Genomic DNA, 22,458 nt, shown 5'->3' on the forward strand with positions numbered 1-22,458 from the left:
TACTACGGAAGTTCATGAGGTCGTCCTTTAATGTTAGGCGATCTGGTATCTTACTGAGACAGAGACCTAGAACAGATTCTGGAACGTTTCAGGCTGTAGGTCTACGGAGGGTAACATCAAGTTTAGTAAATCAAGTTTCACATAACCCCGTTTTTCTACCAGAAACCTTGGAACAGATTCTCAGGATCTCTAAAGATATGTACTATAGTTGATGTAGATCTAGGTCTTGGTACATTATAGTCGCTATTTTGCCCAGGTATCTTTTATTCCCGTTATACCTAATATTGGTCTACTCACCAAGACACCCGTATCCGTCAACGTGTAGAACGTAACCAGGCCCGCAGCCACACTCGTATGTGCCGTCGTGGAGCTCCCGGCACAGCTGCTCGCACGGGCTGCCCTCGCCACACCGCCCTGCAACAATATCATTGAACCTGCTGACTTCGCACTTTCAGCTTGTACAGTAAGGTTAGCTAGCTAGCTCTTAAACTAGATAGAAAACTACCATAATTCCATAAAATAGGAAAATACTAAGTTAATGCGGTTAAGAAAGAGATTACTTGTCTCCAATGAAAGTACCAGAGATACTAGTAGCATTGGTTAGAATTTGGCACAATAGAAGTACTAAACCAGATTACATAGACGTGTAAAAAGTAGAAATAGCTATTTGTACTTCTGCGCTTCGTAGTAGTAATTGGTGCATTGGATAGTATACATGTGTAAATTAGTTCTGAACCGGCTCAAAATTTCAGGCCATATAGACTTGAACCGTTTAGCTGCGGATCAAAAACTTTATTGGTAGCTAATGACTTAACGCGTGGTACTAAAACTATGGCAGCCAGTGAGTTGCAGAGCGACCAATCATGCGCTCGCAGCTCACAGCTAGACACGAATATCATATCAACAGATGTAAATTGAGCTGATCTGTGAGTCGGTCCACTGATCAGCTTCACACATGCGAACTGCGAGCTGATCTGCAGGTCCTTACGTTTTAGTTCAGTTACCCATATCTAGTATGTTTTCTATCTTCCATAAAATAGTAAAATAAAATGAATTCAACAAAATGGGGTGCCAAAGATTCTACGAAACTCCATTCGGATAAATAATAACTGCAAACAGTTAAGAAATTTGCTAGAAACTTAACAAACAATTCTTCTTAGACTGATGGGTATAATTTATCATAGCTTTTAAAGCCCAGTTTATCTTTGTACACTTTGACTTCTGACTTCACTCATGTTTGCGGATTGAGTGAATAAATATTAACTATTCTACCGTTAAAATATTTACTAAATAAATGGCATTATCTTAGAAGTTATGTTACTAAAAACATATCTATCAATATATATAAAATAAAGTCGTGTTAGTTACACTATTTATAACTCAAGATCCGTCGAACTGATTTAGCTGAAAATTGATGGTGAGGTAGCTTAGAACTAGGAGACGAACATAGGAACTTTTTTATCTTGTGTGCATTTGTTTTATTCCGCGCGGACGAAGTCGCGGGTAAAAGCTGGTCGTTTAATAAATAATATTTCTATGTAAATTAACATATTTAAACTTTATTTTATCTTCAATTATTTTTGAAAACTGAAATATGATTTATGCTATCATTTAAACAGCGTTTATTGATTTGATTTAAAAATACTAAAAATAATTTCTAAACTTCATTAGTGGTGTTCATAAAATTTTTATCTTTTGTAAATATTAAAAACTAGATTTTACCCGCGACTCCGTCCGCGCGGAATAAAAAATAGAAAACGGGGTAAAAAATTATCCTATGTCCTTTTCCTGGTTCTAAGCTACCCGCCCACCAATTTTCAGTCAAATCGATTCAGCCGTTCTTGAGTTATAAATAGTGTAACTAACACGACTTTCTTTTATATATATAGGTAATAAATCCTCTTGCATTTCTTGAACAATTAACCGGCCAGTAACAGACAAGAATAACTTTAAGATACTTCACAAAAGAGTTTCTCTGTCTATAGACCTTTTTATTAGCTGCGCTTTAATTTTCCTTTTAATTGAAATAAGAAATGTTTAAATGAACCAAGTTTGATTTTATGAAAGATTTTTAATTTGATAAGAGTTTCTATTGCTATTGTAGAACAAAGACTTTATGTTTAACATAATTAAAAATGATGTTTTACTTTATTATATTAATAATGGAGGAATCTAATACATTTATTTATTATTTTTCAATATCTTTAAGTGCAAATAACGGTTTACCTAATGTAGATATGTTGAGCCTGAAAGAAATTTATCAAGAGCCTAAACTAATAAAGATCGAGCAACCCTTAATACAAACTTTACTACCCTAATTGGTGGTGCAAATATTTGTTGATGACGCACACCCCAATAAAGTGCTGACATTTGTACAGACCTACCCAAGTATAGTTTGTTTGCCTCAATGCTTGGCTTACAATAAAGTCCTTAAAATGACTTATGGTGCCAAGTTCTATGTAATACAGATAAAATTACTGTTTTCTTATTTCTTACAATAATGTGCTTTTTTAGGTTACTAGGGTTACTGGGCTGACTCGTAAACTTCTCCATGTATAACTTCAATTTGACTTACTCTGGAAAAACTGTTAGACATGCATAAAAATCATGTATGAGAGAATTGTATATCTTAAAAGGTTCGATTAAAAATTTTTAATCGCTATCGAAAAAGCTAAACTTCTTTATAAGAACAATTTATCGTCCGATGAACATATCTTTTGTCAGCCGGAATAAATCGCTAGTACAAGTATGAGTAAATTTCGTACATCACAACAGTGTAATTTTTTCCTCAATTTTATTGCCAATTTTTTTTTTCGAAATCCATTGAATTTTCAACGAAAAAAATAGATTTAAGTAGTTACGTTTTACTGAAAGTTTAATGAAAGAATAAATTCTATACGGCTGGGTGTTTTTTTTATCAATTTTTATATCGTCCAAACTTATTATACAACTTTCTTTTATTCGAAAAGATAGCATTAATCTATAAAAAAATCGATGGTTGTCAAAGAAAGATTTTTTCGCTCAATTAGAAAAGAAAACAAGAAAATCTACTCCAAAGTATGAAAACAGTTACTAATGCGTATAACTTTGAATACACAGCAAATTTCACTAATATCTTAAAGGAATAAGGTCTAATATTCAATGGCAAGAAACTATATAGGTTACTTACGCTCCCGTCATTTTGTCGTTTCTTTAGAAAATAAAAATTGAAGCAAAACTTAAATGAGGTTCTTTGAAAGGAGTTCTTTAACACAAAGTTGATACGAAGAAAATTAATGAAAAATGACCGTACTGCTTTTTGTACTGTTCTGCGAAAATAATTTAATATATTTGATATTTATTTTATCATAACAAAAAACTGTGAGCTTCTTCTATCAAGACTCTTGTGTAAAAATATATTGCCATCCTTTAAAAAAAACAGAGATAGCTATATTCTGAAGTTTTAATAGAGGTTCATGATCATAAACAGAATGTATTTCATTATACAGGATGATCTATAAAGTTAGTTAATTAATTTTAATAATTTTCAGTTTTTAAATCAATTCAGTAAAATAAATTTAAGTGACGCAAGAAAACAAAACAGTATCATAGAACAAAGTTCAAACATAAGTCACGAGGCGCATACAGATTTCTGTACAGACCGAACTCAAATTAGAATATAGTTTGCGCAAGATAATTCCACAAAGACCAACATGAACCGGCTCGGAACTTACTCAAGTATGAAGCCGAGTTCTTGCTTAGAATGCTTACTTAAGTTAATACGAGTGTACACAAGTTGCGTTAAGTAAAATCACGTGTGCATTAACTATCTGCAACTTATTTCCCTGCCTCGAAACCTTGGTGAGAGATTTCGTTAGAAAGTAATTGGATAATTTTCGAACACAAAAATTTACTAGAGAAATACAGCAATATGTTAAAAAATTAAAACTAGAATTCTTTTCATTAATTTTCATCGCGTCCTTTTCTTGTAATTTTTTTACTAACTTAGAAGTTTAAGAAAGTTAAAGCTTAAGTAACGAGAGAGATCCTCTTTCTTTCTTCCGTAAACTTTAAGAAAAATTAAAACCAACGTTAGTTGTCCATGCTTTGAAAATGTTTTATACTTCGAAAAAGCGCTATTAGTAAATAAAATATTATATACCAGTACGACAGACGTAAATATGATTGATAATTTCAGTCTTTATTTCACAACTGCTTAGGTAATTTGACACTATGTGTGAAGTTAGCAGAATTGAGAGTATTTGCGGCTATATATATATTCTCGTTGTAAAATTTTGGATTACGTAAGACAGACACTTGCTTCGTGGCATGAGAGGTCCCACTTTATTTTGCAAAATATTTGCAAATAATTTGAAATTTACTATATTTCTTGTAACCATTTCAATTAACCTTTAGAATTATGCTAATATATTGCTAACAATATTCGAATCGATTCAAACCCACGTCCACGTGATCATATGTCGGTACCCTAAACCATTAGGCTATTGACGCTACAAGTATATTTTTTTTATTTAGAAATCTAAAGCAACCAACAATTAACTTTAGCTACAATAATGATGTTGAAAGTGTGGGCGTTTTAACAAGGCTTGGGAGACTTTAGGTTAATTGACGGCCGCTCCTTAGGGATGTCGTCGACCCGGTCACGTTAGCGAGCTTAACCCGAGTAATATTAAACACCTTTATAACAAGAAACATATATTTTAAATGTGTCATATAAATATGCTATGACTTTCTAAAGCCGAAAGTAATAGTTATTGTTTTTTTTTTAGAGAATATGGGTGACGACATGATTTTACGAGTATACAAGTATGTACAGTGGAAACCCAGTCTTAAATATATAAATATATTTTGTGAGACATATTTTCTACTGTAATTAATTTACTTGTAAAAAATACCAAACAGATTTTTTTAAATTAAAATATATACAGTACTTTAATTTAAGAATTCAAAGATAAATTATTTATTAGGAAATAACAAGCAAAATACTGGTTATAAATTGTCTTCTTTTGTATTTTGACGGAAATAAAATCAAACGCTTAAATAAATTAATTAAAACATGCTGTATAACAGTCGTATATAATCCCTTGTCACATTAAACTGTGTGCATTTAAATGGTTAGCAATGAAGTGGTGTTCAAAGTTTCGTAACTCCTCAAACACGAAGTCATGTGAATAATTAAGTAACAGATGTCTTATCTATATATATAAAAGAAAGTCGTGTTAGTTACACTATTTATAACTCAAGAACGGCTGAATCGATTTGACTGAAAATTGGGCAGGTAGCTTAGAACCAGGAAACGGACATAGGATAATTTTTACCCCGTTTTCTATTTTTTATTCCGCGCGGACGGAGCTAAAACGGAGGTACGGAGTAAAAGCTAGTAATCTTATAAATTGTTAAAACTTCTTTCTACTGCCGGTTTCTTTAACAAAGTTTCCATTTTGTATACTAGATGGCGCCTGAGATAACGTCCGTGTATAGGTGTATTTAAAAAAAAACTGAAATATTTTATTTTATTGTTTTTGTATTGCAAAGTTTTTTTACGTTAATTTTATAGTAATTCTGATGTAGAAAAAATATTTTGCATCCCATACTTTAGATTAGACCATTAAGAAAATGTTGTCTCTATGTAAAGTTAAGTCTTTTAACCTTTTGTATTAGGTCCTTACATATGAAATTGGCGTTTTGTATGGGAGGAACAAAAAGTCGAATATTTTTTAATATAATATATTTAATTAATCAAAGTATGAACCATTATTTTCTATGCACTTTTGGCATCTCATAGATAGTTCATTGATCCCTTTACTAAAAAAACCAGTCGGACGGGAATCAATAAAATCTTTGAAGGCGATTTGGACTGCCCCATCGGAGTTGAATTTTTTCCCTTGCAAGAAGTTATCCAAATTTCGAAAAAAATGGTAATCTGTTGGAGCAAGGTCCGGGGAGTACGGAGGATGTCTTAGACTTTCCAATTGAAGCTCTTCTAATTTAGTAGCCGTCTGTTGCGCAGTGTGTGGTCTAGCGTTGTCGTGAAGCAGCAGTGGCGTGGAGCGATTGACCAGCCTAGGTTGTTTAGCCGCTAGCTTTTCCATCATGGTTTGCAATTGCTGACAATAGACATCAGCCGTAATAGTCTGGCCAGATTTGAGAAAACTGTAATGAACAATACCGGCACTAGTCCACCAAACGCTTACAAGTAACTTTTTTGGGGTTAATTTTCGCTTGATTTCGATTTGGCTGTCTGGCCAGGATCCAACCATTGCGCTGAGCGCTTCCGATTATCGTAAAGAACCCATTTTTCATCACAGGTAATGATTCGGTTTAAAATACCTTCATTATTGTGCCGGTTTAGTAATGTAACGCAACAGTCGACGCGCGTTTGCCGGTTTGCTTCAGTCAATTCGTGAGGTACCCACCTTTCAAGCTTTTTAATCTTCCCAATTTGCTTCTAGTGAATTAAAACAGTTTTATCACTAACATCGCAGCCTGCAGCTAACTCGGACGTGGTTTGCGATGGATCCGCTTCCACAATAGCCTTCAACTCTTCATTATCAACTTGAGTCTCAGGCCGTCCACGGGGCTTGTTCTGCAGATCGAAATTTCCAGAACGAAAACGTTGGAACCAAAAACGAACTGTGTTTTCTTTTGCAACACGACCGCCATACACATCATTCACCCTTCGAGTCGTTTCCGCAGCACTAGTGCCACGGCGGAACTCGTACTCGTAAATAATGCGATATTTTAAGTTTTCCATTTTGTAAAATGAGTGACGCAAACAGAAAAAAACAGAAGAAAAAAAACAAATGAATGACGGTCATCGAACCACAAATACATGAGTCTATAGCTGTAAAAATTTTAATTTGGAATTCCTTACCAAAGAGGAGAAATTCGTGATTAAAGTGGCCAGTACGAAAAACGCCAATTTCATATGTAAGGACCTAATATTTTAGCTTTAAAAAATATTGACGTTACACGTTACGTTACGACGACTCAACGTTATGTGTACGGAGCGCGCAACGCGATACTCTCGACACAAGAATACAATATTGGTTTCGAACATTTACGTTGTCTTGTGTAAGGTTACAGCACAAAAGTGAATATAGCGTGGATCAAACATTTCGTTCAAATTTAGCTAGATTTTAATTTCCGTTGTATTTCGGTTCCTCTTTGCTTTTGAGGCCTTTCTTCTAATCGTTGATTCCTGATACCAAAATCCCTGTATGAAACATATCGTCATCCCTGTAATTATCTTTGACAAAAAAGAGATAATAACATGTTTTATAAAGGGTTTTTGGTCTCATAAACCAACAATAAATCAATCAAGTAAAAGAAACGTGTTCCCGTTTATTCCTAATTAAGCTTAACCATCAGAGGTTTTCTTGCAAACGAGAAAAAAATGTTTCAAAGAGCTTACGTTCGTCTAATTTCGGTAACGAACGGTCTTGACTCTTGTTCACAATTCCTTTAATTAAACTTACTGGGAGTTCGGTCAAAGACGTTCGTTAGCATTTCGCGCCAATAAAGTAATTAAGTTGATGTGACGTCACTCAAGGTTAATGATATATTCGGATAATAGAAAAGGCGTGATTAACAAAAGACAATCTTATCATTATCTCACAGACGAAGTCTTTAGCATCAGTTAATAATTAGTACAATATAAATCCAAAAATAATTACAGGAAACTCGCTGTCGCCCGCGACTCCGTCCGCACGGAATTAAATAGAAATTTCCTAAGTAGCTTATGTGTTCTTCCAGACTATGTTCTACATTTGTGTCAAACAAACATACATATAAACTTTCGTATTTAGAATATTAGTAAGAAGTAATATATGGAACCGTTTATTATAATATTTATTTAAATTAAAGGATTAATTTATATATTTCTGCTAAGACTGCAGACAGACACTTGGTGCAAGAGTCGCTAAAACAAATTTAAAAATCGACCTGCATTTAAAAGGCAGTCTGCGGGATGGAAAATTCCTTCCTACTAAGCAGCTTAAATATAATTCCTTTAAATTCAACTGGCTCGCAAAGTCCACTTTAATGAAAATCACCTTGCAGTCTTCGTTGAATTTTAAAATAAATGTCTATTTTAAGATCCGTGGAACCATTTTAAGCGACAATAATCGAATGCTATAGACTACCGGACACAAGGTTCGAAACCTTCATTAGAATAATAATAGAGTAGATTAAATAGAGTATAATTAAAAAAGAACTACGATATTTAAAAATGTATTTTTTGTATATTTTACTATTGGTTTCTAAGACCAAAATCTCTGTAAAAAACATAATGGCCGGCAACGCATCTATAGTTATTCTAGTGTTGCGGATGTCCATGGGCGTCGATAATCCTTGGTGTTCCCGCCGCTTGTTTGCCCCCTTCTCTTATAAAAAAAAACAGATATGACAATGTGTTTTAAAAGGAGATTTTGTTCTCCAAAACTAACGGTCGGTAGTCTAAATTCACAGTACGATACAAAAATCATTCAACATTAAAAAGAAGACCAAATAAATTAAAAGCGTGAGCATGTCTCTTAGAAAAATAGCGCACGAATAAGACAAAGTTTTATCATTATTTAATATCTTCCCTACGTCTGCTATTTGACCTGGTTGTGAAGAATTCCCCCCTTCCCCAACCCCTTTCTAACCCCCTTTGTCTTAGGAATTCGATCGTTAGTAGGACATCGGAATTATATGCCTACTTATTTACAAAGGACTTTAATGTTGAGTTATTTGACTGAATAACATTAAATAAATCTGTAAAATTATTATATAATCAAAGTTATGTATTCCTGTTCTATTCTTTAAAAATATTGTTTGTTAAAAAAAAAACAATAATACCCCACTGACTATACAAATCGAATGATAACTCACTTATCAAAATCGGTTCGACCAAACCCACATATTAATATACTGTTCGGAATAAACGGGATTCTTACCACGATTAGCTTGTTTTGGAAATATCGGGTGCTCAAACAGCCTAAACATGGTAAGAATCCCGTTTCTTAAGAACAGTATATTAGTAAAAACCACGAAAGTTTTAATTTATAAACCCATATAACCACGAAATACACCTTCCTGTAAGTGAGTGTAATATATTTGCTATCTTTTTCACACATCTTTGAAATAAAATATAATTTACATTAAGAAACATTCAACATTGAATATTGAGAAAGCTTGAAAATTCCCACTTTATACAGAACAGAGCTTTCTCAACTAAAAGCTCGGTATCACGCGAACGCCGTTACAAATGTAGCCGGTGTATCCGCCGTACAATTTCTCCGCGAGTCGTTGACATGAGACCGCTTTGTGAACCATGTATATAAAGGAATTCTCAATTTAAAATAGTGACTTAGCAATTCTGAACAAATCTAACGCTCCATTTATTACTTCTAACACAAAAGAGTACTCAGTTTATTTGATACTAAGAAAGTTTATTTTTCTAACCGAAGTAACGAGAGGATAATTTTTCCTCGGGTATGATTTTTTTTTATATTAAAAGGTGGCAAACAAGGAAGCTGCTAGCTGAATGGATCTGACCTTTAAGAGGAGGAAGAGGGGACGCACAGAAAGATAATTTCACCTTCTTATGCCTCCCCTCCTCCGTCAAATTTACTTCCTCTTCCCATCTTTGCCGTATAGGAAAAGGGTAGAATGGAAAGAAGACTAAAATTACTAATATTACATACGAACGGCCTTTTTATTGTGACTAGGGATTGCAATCCGGCGTCATTTTCAGTCCGGCCGGATACGACCGGATTCCCCTCAATCCGGCCGGATCCGACCGGATCCGACCGGATTGATTAAGTCAAGATGATTTTCGCTTTTTAGTACAAAATAAGTAAGTTAATCAAGTGTCACTGCACTTATATGTAGGTAGTTTATTAAAAATAAATCACAAATATATAAAATCGACTTTATTTCTTAACCAATGTTAAGACAAATAGACAACAAGAAAACAATTAAAATTTAGTAGTGTAGGTAACTAGTAATAATTTTACGACGTAATGAGTAGCTTAGTCTTTCTAGATTTCACTTTCACAGATAGATTAATTTATAAGTAACAATATTAATTATCAAGTAACTATAATATCTAATAGATACAATTAACCTTACGTAATTAACTGAAATGAGATCAAAATCTATATCTATATATATAAAAGAAAGTCGTGTTAGTTACACTATTTATAACTCAAGAACGGCTGAATCGATTTGACTGAAAATTGGTGGGCAGGTAGCTTAGAACCAGGAAACGGTTATCCTATGTCCGTTTCCTATTTTTTATTCCGCGCGGACGGAGTCGCGGGTAAAAGCTAGTCATTATTAAAGTATTTGAGAATGCTAACAAACAAGTCTTATAGGTATTTATGATTATAACAGATACCATCATGATTTGATGAATCTGTCGAACGAATGAATGGCAAAAATTATCACAATAATGAGTTTAGAACTCTTTAGTTTAATCAACTTACGATAAATAATTATTTTAAGTAATAATTGTAAAAAAAATATAAGTATTTAAAGAAAATCAATATTGATTTTGAAAATAAGATCGTAGAAAACAAATATTGTTAATTGTGTCATCAGCTAAACGAATTCTAATAGAGCTGCAAATATATACGCACAACGCATTTAAAGTACTCATGCAACAGCTATATTATTTTCCCACAAACTGCTAGCACCGGATCCGGTTTTCGGATCCGGTATATTGGTACCGGATCCGGTAACCATTAAATGATGCCGGATCCGCCGGATTACCGGATCCGTTTTTCCGGATTGCAATCCCTAATTGTGACCTGTAGTAAAAAAAAATCCATTGACCGTCATAACCGTCCCCGTTGTTGACTTTTCACTCCCACTTTGAGCTTTAATTTCTTCGCAAATATAGGCAGTTGCCTTCATCGTAAGAAAAAAATATTAATACATGATGAGGATCGAATCTCGGCCCGTAGATTACAAATCCAGGGCTTAACCAGTGCGTTACCGACGTCCATATCATAGAGTAATGAAGAAATATGATCGTACCTTCGCAATATCTTGTCTTGTGCTGAGATGATTTATGGACGAGGTATTCTCCTCTGAGGTGAAGCTGTTACAAGTATGAATAATTGTTCTAAGGTGAATTTATTACGTTTTTATATACTAGCAGATGGTTGATATAAATGATGTAGGATCTTATGAAAAATTTTCATAGTATTTTATGATTTTAGGCGACAAAAAATTGGAGAAATCACTTCGTTACGTCATCAGAGAGATATTTATATTTGTCTGCGTCCAGTTTAAAAAAAACTAGTGATTTTCATGACAAAGATCGATGTAGAAACATCTGAAGGGGAAATAAATTCTTGAAACTCATCAAGGAACTTTACAAAAATTGTTAACTTTACAGATATACACAAAGACAGGAAATCAAAAAAAAAACAAAATTAACATCAATACATAATAAAATATTATACGAAACTTTAAGATACGTAAAGGATTCAACAACATATAAAAACATTAAAATTACACGATTCAAAAATATTCCACTCAGAAAACCTATTTTAAACTTCTACTGCGTGTTAAAAATAACCACTAAAAGTCTATTTTTAATCTCTCTTTAACAAACTAAGGCAACCTTATTGAGGTTAGCGCGAGTAAAATTAAAAGCGAACCTCCTCTGAGACATAACTTCTTTCACTAAACTACTAGTTTAGTGAAAGTTTAGCTTTGTAAAGGTTAAAGGAAGCGAGATTACAAAATTACTCTAACTGTCTCCAATAAAATTTTCAATTAAAAGAAAGTAACAATTAGTATTAGGAATATCCTCTTTCTGTGCGTCCTCTCCTCTGTTTATTAAAGGTAGGCATATAGGTAGGCAATGCATCTGCAAATGCAAATGTAAATGCCTATGGGCAGCGGTCATTTCACTATTTCAGTGATTTCCAATGACCGCTTGCTCGTGTGAATACTATAAAAAGTAGTATAGAGAGAAATGAGGCACTAAAAAAAAGGACAATTGACTTGATAAAAATGTTGCATTTCGATGAGGAATAAGTTACATAAAATAAAAGTTCTGCCTAAAATCTGTAGAATTCAGAGTAAATAAAAAAAACTTGAGAGGTAACTTGAGAGGTGTCAAGGGACACCCGGATGGAACGAAGTTCCTTTCGATTAATTAGTGAAGGAACCAATGTTTATTCTATGAATAAAAAACTTAAGTCTTCACAAGAAGTACATTTTATTTCTATGAATTTTCGTTATATATTGTCACGTCGTTGCCATGGTGATATAGGAAAAAGTGTCGTGACAACTTTTCGTAAGAATTTTTTCTGTCTAGCCCCCTTTCACAACGCGCGATAAGGAACTTCGTTCCAATGATTTATTTAAAAAATATCTATTTACTAATTATCAAATCGAAAGAACTATTAAGTCTTTCGAAATGATATGTATTATGTCGCAATATGGCGTTAGTTCATGCAAATTCTTTTTTGAATCACATTGTAAGTATGAATACATTCGAATTCAACTGAAATGAGAATTTATAACACACCTAGCAAAACAATTTTACATTCATAAGTCTATAATCACAGATTTATAAAATACAGAGATATTTGCATCGTCAATTTGAGCAGTGCAACATTCCAAAATAAGTCCACAGACAATAATAATGTTGTTAGCCAGTAACATGTCTAAATTTATCTTAATAGCAGTCACACGAGATTCCGTCCGCGCGGAATTAAAAAAAAAACTTAATAAGTAGTCTGTGTGTTCTTCCAGACTATGTTCTACATTTGTGTCAAATTTCATTAAGATCCGTTCTGCCGTTCCTGAGATACCTTCAAACAAACTTCCATCCATCTATCCATTTAAACTTTCGCATCTATCTATATATATAAAAGAAAGTCGTGTTAGTTACACTATTTATAACTCAAGAACGGCTGAATCGATTTGACTGAAAATTGGTGGGCAGGTAGCTTAGAACCAGGAAACGGACATAGGATAATTTTTACCCCGTTTTCTATTTTTTATTTCGCGCGGACGGAGTCGCGGGTAAAAGCTAGTTTATAATATTAGTATGGTTTCCAATAATTTCGTCTGTAACTTGCTATATCGTTATAGCTACGTTGTCTGATACGTATTAAAGTATTGAAATTGGAATATATTGAGATCCACAAGAGCACTTTGGACTACGAATGAACGCGTACGAGAGCATAGAATATGAATTCAAATTTGCATTGAAAGGAGTTTTTATTCATCGCTGTATGTATTGTCTACAGTTATTTAATACTTTAAAATATCAAAAGAAAAATGCTGGGTTTCCACTGTAACAACTGTCATTTGACTCTTCATCATCATCATCGTCGATCTGCCCTTATCCCTATGGAAGGTCGGCACAGTATGTACTACTCCTTCATACATCTCTATCAGCCGTCATATCTGAATTTACCCCCTTCTTAAGCATATCCTCTTTCACACAATCCATCCATACTTTCTTTGGTCATTTGTCTCTTTATCAACTCCATATATTTTTTTTTATATTTTTTAATAACTGTACTTTTTCTTGTTATTTCTTCGTTTAAGTTTATTTTAACATAAAGTGATTTTGTACAAACTAATTTAAATGACTACAAAATCAGATTGACAAAACATTTTCTACTTTAGTATTTCGGAAAGAATTCGAAAACTTTACTCGACTTCCAATTTATCATGATGGCTCGGATCGCGAAAGTAATAAAAAAGAAATATCGTTCTGAATTCGAAATTGTCTGTCAAATGCTTTCATTGCTTTAAAAAGGGTTCCATTCTTTTAAAGAAAAAATAACCTTTTAGTAGGTTCTGATTAAGTGTCTCATCGTGGGTTTCTGAGTTCTTCTTAAATAAATAAAATCTCCGTTTAAAACATATTTGATATATCTTTTTTTTTATATTGAAAAAGTTAGCGCTTGACCACGATCCCACCCGATGAGGTGATGATGTGGTTTAAAGATGGTACGTGCTAGCTTTGTTCACCTATTCACTCTACTCTTGAAGGCCCCCACGTCATAATTGGACGGAAAAACTGACGCCGGCAACTGTTTTATCAATCTGTTTTGACAAACATAATGACATGGTATTTTATACGAAGATTGATCTCAGAACCCCATATAAGATGTCTAAGGGTCACTTGGTCTTAATTAAAAATTATATATCTATATATATATATATATATATATTAGGGTGTTTCAATAAAAAAACTTTTTTTTTTTTTTAATGGTGTCGAAAAGTTGAAAGTACACATAAAAACAAAAATTTTAGCTCCTAGTAGAGCCCTTAATATTAATATTAAGGTTTGCCTCTATTCATTCGTAATTTTTCTATTTAAATAACACGGGAAAACCTTTTTTTATTTTAAAATTTTAATTACTTTGGATTGGCTTGTTTGCGCTACATCTCAAAGCAAGGGTCTATAGGAAATTTCACGCTCTACAAAAAACGTCTGATGGTCAAAGTTCCTCAGATCAACCGTTTCAAAGATATCTGCGATCAAAAATAACACTAATCAAAAATTTCAAATATTTTCCAATAAAACTGCAAAAAAATATCATACCCTATATTTATCTTATTTTTTTCTGTAAAATCACTTGAATTTTGTTTGCCTGAGATGGTAATTTTTTTTTTTGCTCATTTACTCAATACGTAACTCACAAAAAGCACAAATACATATAAATATAAAGGTTAAAAATATCAAATAAATGATTTTTGGGTTTATTTTATAGCAAATTTATTTTATGTGTCATAAACTTCATAAATTTTTGTAAGAAGAAAATGTAAAGTTCCTCATTACATTAACTAACCAAGCACTCATCATTGCATTTTATTCAAAATAATAAAAAATTTATGTAAATATTTTAAATCAATTGAATCAACTATAAAATTTGATCAATTTTTCCATTCAAAAAATTCGACAGAGCTTTATTTAGCTCTGTCGACAAAAGTAGTATAATCGTTTGATCTGAGTAGTGTAGCTAATAAGCTCTGTGTTGGTAAGACTGGCCGTTCGGTACCAACTTCACTTTGTTGCTCTGCTTTTAACGCTTTATTATATCTTCTCGTCATTGTCTTTCTTCATTGATACTGATTGTTTTTTAAATCCGTTATATTATTAATTTAATTTGCGTAAATATATTAGATATAAATTTTATTACTTGTTGTTGAATATTGTTTTTTGTTATAAAAAATTGATTGTTCAATAAAATTTATTAGTATTCGGTGGAAAATTAAATAAATTTGTCATAAAATAAACCCAAAAATCATTTATTTGATATTTTTAACCTTTATATTTATATGTATTTGTGCTTTTTGTGAGTTACGTATTGAGTAAATAAGCAAAAAAAAAAATAACCGTCTCAAGCAAACAAAATTCAAGTGATTTTACAGAAAAAAATAAGATAAATATAGGGTATGATATTTTTTTGCAGTTTTATTGGATAATATTTGAAATTTTTGATTAGTGTTATTTTTGATCGCAGATATCTTTGAAACGGTTGATCTGAGGAATTTTGACCATCAGACGTTTTTTGTAGAGCGTGAAATTTCCTATAGACCCTTGCTTTGAGATGTAGCGCAAACAAGCCAATCCAAAGTAATTAAAATTTTAAAATAAAAAAAAGGTTTTCCCGTGTTATTTAAATAGAAAAATTACGAATGAATAGAGGCAAACCTTAATATTAATATTAAGGGCTCTACTAGGCGCTAAAATTTTTGTTTTTATGTGTACTTTCAACTTTTCGACACCATTAAAAAAAAAAAAAAAGTTTTTTTATTGAAACACCCTAATATATATAAGAAAAAGTCGTGTTAGTTACACTATTTATAACGCAAAAACGGCTGAATCGATTTGACTGAAAATTGGTGGGCAGGTAGCTTAGAACCAGGAAACGGACATAGGATAATTTTTACCCCGTTTTCTATTTTTTATTCCGCGCGGACGGAGTCGCGGGTAAAAGCTAGTATCTATCTATATATATAAAAGAAAGTCGTGTTAGTTACACCATTTATAACTCAAGAACGGCTGCATCGATTTGACTGAAAATTGGTCGGCAGGTACCTTAGAACCAGGAAACGGACATAGGATAATTTTTACCCCGTTTTCTATTTTTTTTATTCCGCGCGGACGGAGTCGCGGGTAAAAGCTAGTTGTCAATAAAAAAATGTAATAATCAGTCCATGTATTCTAAAACAACAGAACAACAGCAAAAAAAATGTTGAAGTGGTCAAATAAACTTGTAAATTTTATTTAAGCATTATTCCTTGTACCATTTGAATTATAAATCGTTCAATGTAAATTATTCTTGGCTTCATTACATCACCTTTAAATTGAATACTACATTAATCAGTTCAAAGCTTGGAATGGATTTAATTCGGGCCCCTTTCCTACCGGCCAATTAGTCAATTTGGAAGTGTTCACAAATCATTGCAAGATATAGACTTTATAGATATTTGGTATGATTATTGGAACGAAGTTGGAACGAAGTTCCTTATCGCGCGTTGTGAAAGGGGGCTAGACGGAAAAAATTCTTACAAAAAGTTGTCACGACACTTTTTGCTATAGTAAGTATGTTATCGACGAATGAGCGCTACTTCACCATGGCAACGACGTGACAATATATAACGAAAATTCATAGAAATAAAATTTACTTCTTGTGAAGACTTAAGTTTTTTATTCATAGAATAAACATTGGTTCCTTCACTAATTAATCGAAAGGAACTTCGTTCCATCCGGGTGTCCCTTGACACCTCTCAAGTTTTTTATGCAGGAGCCATCGATTACGAGATGAAAAGTTTAACAATGTTACAAGCATAAATAAAAGTAGAAAACATCCAGGACGTTATCCTCAAGGCAACAAAGAAATACATTTAATTATTCATTCAATTTTGGTAGATAATAGCTTTTTTGTTCTATACAATAGGAGGAGGGTAAATAAACCGAGAACGATCCTTTTTGTTCGTTGTTTTGTTATGAAGAATACAGGTGAGATATTCATATTGACATGATCTTTGTTATTTTATACTTTGTTATTTAATTGAAATAAAATAGCAGACGTGAACGAATATTTGTTTAAATTTGTTTTTTATGTCTAGGATTAGACAGTCTCAAAAACAGTTTATTTAGATTATACTAGCTGTCACCCGAGACTCCGACCGCGCGCATTTAAAAAACTTAATAGGAGAATGAAAAATTGATTGTAACCGATTTAAAAAACTGTAAAATTTCAAGAATCGGTCAAGCCGTTTCGGAGGACTATGGTAACTAACATTGTGAAATGAGAATTTTATATGTAAAAGAATAACGAAACCCATACGATACAGTGTAAAATTATTGGTCCTTTACCCTACGTGTCGGCACAATATGTACTCTATATATTTCTGTGTTCAAAAAAACCAAAAATATTCTCCAAAATCCCACGCCATTGTTCTATTTTATTAAAACTTTGCTTCACCTTACTGCTACTAATAAAAACTAATGTTACACGGCGTCAACAAAGGATGTCCTATTAGTACACTGGGGCAGCAATAACGCGGGAATTTCCACAGCTTTTGGCGGCAAAAGCGACCGTTAAGGAAAAGAAGACGCATTACAGCAACGTCTTTACAAACTGTTACTTGCAAACTTTTGTTACAGGCTAGAAAATTTATCGTTACGATTTTATTAGTCGATAATTTAACTTTTGTACACCTAGAAGACTATAGTTACGTCTTGAATACGTTTGTTCAATCTTTAGTTAATTGCACAATCTATATATATAAAAGAAAGTTGTGTTAGTTACACCATTTATAACTCAAGAACGGCTGAATCGATTTGACTGAAAATTGGTGGGCAGGTAGCTTAGATCCAGGAAAAGGACATAGGCTAACTTTTTACCCCGTTTTCTATTTTTTATTCGGCGCGGACGGAGTCGCGGGTAAAAGCTGGTTAATTAAAGTATTAAGTCATCTAATATGAACATCTTTCAAGCGATACGACACTTATATGATTTGTATCTATACGCATTAATAAAGTTAAAGCGTCTGTAAGTAATATTGAGAAAGGAAATTCTATTTCGTACACGTGATGTATTTTCGTAACGAAAAACCAATTTTGATGGAGCTTTGACGTAAAGGTAGCTGATGCACGCAGGCATATTGTAGGCTATTGTTTTATTTTTAATACTGCGCTAAAGTCGCGGACAAACACAAAACACACTTCTTTTCTTCACACTGTCCTTAGCATTGCTATTTCCAGATATTTAATATTACCTTTTTTACTTTTTAAATGAGAAAGTTTGGATAGACTTTGTTATCATATAAATCCAAAAGAGGTTAACGGATCTGGATGAATTTTGAAATAGGAATAGTTCACAGCCTGGAATAGGCGCATTATTTTGTTTTATTAAAAAACAGACAGCTATTTTTTGGTTTAAATTAATGTACAGTTTAATTATTACTAGCGACCCGCCCCGGCTTCGCACGGGTGCAATGCAAAATATACCTACTACAGAATAAATGCACAATTTATTTAAGGTACTTAAATGGATAAGGATTAATGCTGTATTGTTTAAAATCACTTCGTAAAAGAATAAAAATGGTTATGCTGGGTTATCCCTAAGAGATAGACATATACCATCGCGGACTTTTTTGTTGAACTTTTTAAGGTGAACAATACTGTAGTACATTATTTTGGTCTATCTCGTAGGGTTCAGCCAGCGTTTGCAATAAAAGCGCAAAAAAACGTGCTTATTTACGACATCACATTAGAAAACTTTAAATTTATCAGTGTTTCTTACTATATTATGCATTTATTATACATACAAACCTTCCTTAAGAATCACTCTATCTATTAAAAAAAACCGCGTCAAAATCCGTTGCGTAGTTTTAAAGATCTAAGCATACATACGGACATACAGCGAAAGCGACTTTGTTTTATACTATGTATTGATTATACATATTTGATAGACAGACACGGTCTCGTCTAGACATTAATAATTCTTAAACAGTTAAGTAATTTCTCTACTACCTATACTTAGCACTAAGTTATGAGTAATGGCCAATTTGCTAACTTAGCTTAAGTAAGTTCGTATGAAGCCAGCTGCGTTGTTCACGGTTCATAAACGTAACATATTTCATGTAACTTATGTATGGAAGTATTGAAATTACTTACCCGCTAAGTAAACTTCGCTTGAAACTTGAGTAAGTGTAACTAAACTTATTGGATAGATTTTTTTTGTTTTATACAGATACGAGATGTTTCACTTTGTTTTATACGTTAGCAATAAATTAGAATTTAATAAAAGTTCACGTTTACACGTCTCAAACATATATTTAAAACTGGCAGTCGCCCGTGACTCCGTCCACGCGGAATTTTTAAAAACTTAATAAACCTATATGTTCCTCTAGTCTAGAGTATGTTCTACAACTATGCTAAATTTCATTAAGATTCGTTGAGCCATTCCGAAGATACCTTCAAACAAACATCCATCTAAACATTCGCATTTTAAATGTCGCAGACTTAAACAACACAGTATTTACTTTAAGTCTACCACATAAAAATAATGCTAAATTTTGTAACAAATAAAATGCAACACTTCCCCACTCTCGGGTCTAGGAGACTACTCTAGTTAAGTTAGAGTTAGAGTCTACAAAGTTAGATGTGATTAGACCTTACTCAACCACACTGGCGAACTTGATTGGTTGAAGAAATATCACGATCACATAAGACAAGACAGACGTCAAGTGGAAGAAATTCCGCAGCCTAATAAGTGTGGTGTCGAAGGCCTAATTTTAGTCCTCTTTCCCTTCTTACCTTATTCTTGTTTGACGGAAGAGGGTATGTATATGAAGGAGAAATAATCTCTATATGAACGTCAACTCCTCCGTCAATTAGAGGAAGAAATTGCGGATGGGTGCAGCAGTCGCTTTGCTATTTCGGCCGAATTCAGATGGCCCCACGCTCGTTTGCCACCTTATGATATAAAAAAAAAGTCCATTGCCTAATCCGCTGCACCAGAGACGCGTAAAAATGTAATGATACTGTTAAATCGTTTATTTATTTAGATATATCCATCCATTTTAAGTATTAAAGTCTAGAATAAAGTCCTATATCTTTTATCAAAGTCCAGATTATGTCTTTCAAGACTATAAAACCTTGTCCGTATAATCAAATAAAACAGCTATCAATATTTCGTCAACACAATATTATAGCTTGCCCGTAATGAAAGCTACATAATCGAATCACTACGAGAATAACGAGCAATTTCGCTTCGCAAAGGAAATAAAGTTCCTTCATATAGCTAATAAAAAGACGGCTCCTACGCACAACGTTGTAGTACAAAAATCGGATTTTTTTTTAAAGTGTAATTTTAGTGTATTTGTATAATGACTACATACCATTTAAAATCACACGATTTACGGGCGAAATCAATATACAAATCTTGCTGTCGATCCAAAAATTATTTTAATTACTTTCTTCAAAAGGGAGTAAAAACATTGTCAAGTTTTTCAATTGCTACTGCGATCATTAGAACGTTTAAATTTAAAGTAAATGGATTGTAAACTTTCTATAAAAAAATTGCGCATAAGTTAGATTGGTTCGAGATAGAATATTAAAAGTTATTTTGCGCAAAAATCAAGTTACAACCATATACGTAGGAGCCATGGTAAGATATCGTAGGCGGGGACGGTAAACATTTACGACAGATCGAAGTGGACTGTTGTTATCTTCGGAATGATTCTAAGATGGCCGTATTTCATCGCCTTCGAGTGCCATTGATATTTACGGATTTAGCGAATGGATACAATAAGCGATTGTAGTTCCTAAGTTCCAATCCAATTCAGATTGAATTCTGAACTAGTTAGATTGCTGAAAGTTTGTTAACAGGTAGATTATAAGCATAATAATATAGAATAGTAAAGAACATAAGAAAGTCTGATGTGTGTTGGGAATCATTTTGTTACAATTTAACGAGATAAATTCAGAACTAAAATTCAAAGCCTTTGCCCATTTTTTAAATAAAACTGTCAAAGTTACGTCAAATTAGTGGAAAATCTAACCTAAAACACGATTTTATTTATTCAATAACTAAAAATCTACAAGTCTCGGCAACTTTTAACTTTGGCTAGTAAGTCCTTAGATATAATTGTGTTCGCCATAAAAGCTACAACTACTACTACAGTACCGCAAAGTGGATCGCCTTATCCACTAATGTATAGAGCATGATGCATATTTGCAGAATAACTAGTATAACTTTGTAGATTTGTGTATTTTTACCTTGGAAAGCTGCCTCGAAACGCACCGGCTCGAGCGTCGGTACGCGGCAAGCTACCGACGCCAGCAGCGCGGCGTACAGCGCGGCGAGCGGCGCGGCCATCGTAACACTACGCCATGCCATATCCGCCCATACTCGAGCTGGCGCACTCACACTCTGCAAAACAAGACAATGATATCATTATAACGATGAGTCTCCAACTTTTAATCACTATTATTAAATAAAATTGCTTATCCTTCCTTGTTATAATATTTGATGATTCGTGATAATATTTTAAATTAACGGTTAGCATGTTCCACACCTCGTACCTTAATTGAAAACAATACTGCTCGAAGTAAACCATAAATTTCGAAAGTTCCCAGCTTTTCCTAAGCTTATTTTAGCTAAACGTAAAGAAATCAATAAAATTTCGCTTACACAAATCCAAACAGAATCGAATATGTTATTCAAAAGCGTAGTTGTATAACTCAATTGTAGGTAAGCCGTAGTCGCGTGCCTTCAATCCAAAGCACGTTCACGGTTCTTCGTAAGCTATTCGATTCAGGTGAAGAATTTGTAAATTTTGCTTTTAAATATTTGCTTTTTGTTATAATCAAGTTAGACTCACTTTCATATTTGAAATCAAATATCTTCAAACAATTTTTACCTCAAGTTTTACATTACATAATTTTCTAGGAGCCCATTTTTTCCTTAAACCATATATTACTTATCGTATATTTACCACCTTGTAACTTAACGTCGTAAAGGAGTTGGTAATTATCTATGTTTACAGCATTCAAAGGGTTATACTTAATCTTCGAATCCATCAAAGTTTCCAATTTTTTTTAATTCACCGTTTCATCAAAAAGCAAGTCATCCATTCACTAGATAATATTACAACTCCCAAACAAGCAATCAATTACAGAGGTACAATAAAAGAAAACTGATTTAATTCAGAAAAGAACCTTAGGTAGGTTAGCTAAGACATTCATATAAACCCCTAGTCTTATTCCGTCCGATTTTCTTTGTAACTACGAAGGCCATGACGCCGTTTTGCCGACCCTTCGTTTAAATCGTCTGGATCGATTTACGCTAGGGTTGGCACGTGATAGACATTTATCTCATCTCTGCTTAAATTGTTAGAAACTCCGAAAGGATTTTTTTGACAAGTTATAACTTTATCTCTTCAATCTTAATTAGAAATTGTTGACAATAA

General features: G+C 33.1%; 1 protein-coding gene across 2 annotated transcripts in view; it reads right to left on the minus strand.

Annotated features, from left to right (window-relative positions):
• LOC106713265 (pikachurin) overlaps positions 1-22,458 on the minus strand; it is a 115,338-nt gene that overhangs the window by 43,125 nt on the left and 49,755 nt on the right. For both annotated transcript variants that reach the window (XM_045684240.1, XM_045684241.1), the window contains 2 exons: positions 21,266-21,419; positions 298-414 (listed from right to left, as the gene is read on the minus strand). In XM_045684240.1, the coding sequence (XP_045540196.1) occupies positions 298-414; positions 21,266-21,386 (238 nt within the window). In that variant the 5' untranslated portion in view covers positions 21,387-21,419. The remainder of the gene's footprint in view (positions 1-297; positions 415-21,265; positions 21,420-22,458) is intronic.

Source organism: Papilio machaon, chromosome 25 (genome assembly GCF_912999745.1).
Source record: "Papilio machaon chromosome 25, ilPapMach1.1, whole genome shotgun sequence".
Taxonomy (NCBI): domain Eukaryota; kingdom Metazoa; phylum Arthropoda; class Insecta; order Lepidoptera; family Papilionidae; genus Papilio; species Papilio machaon.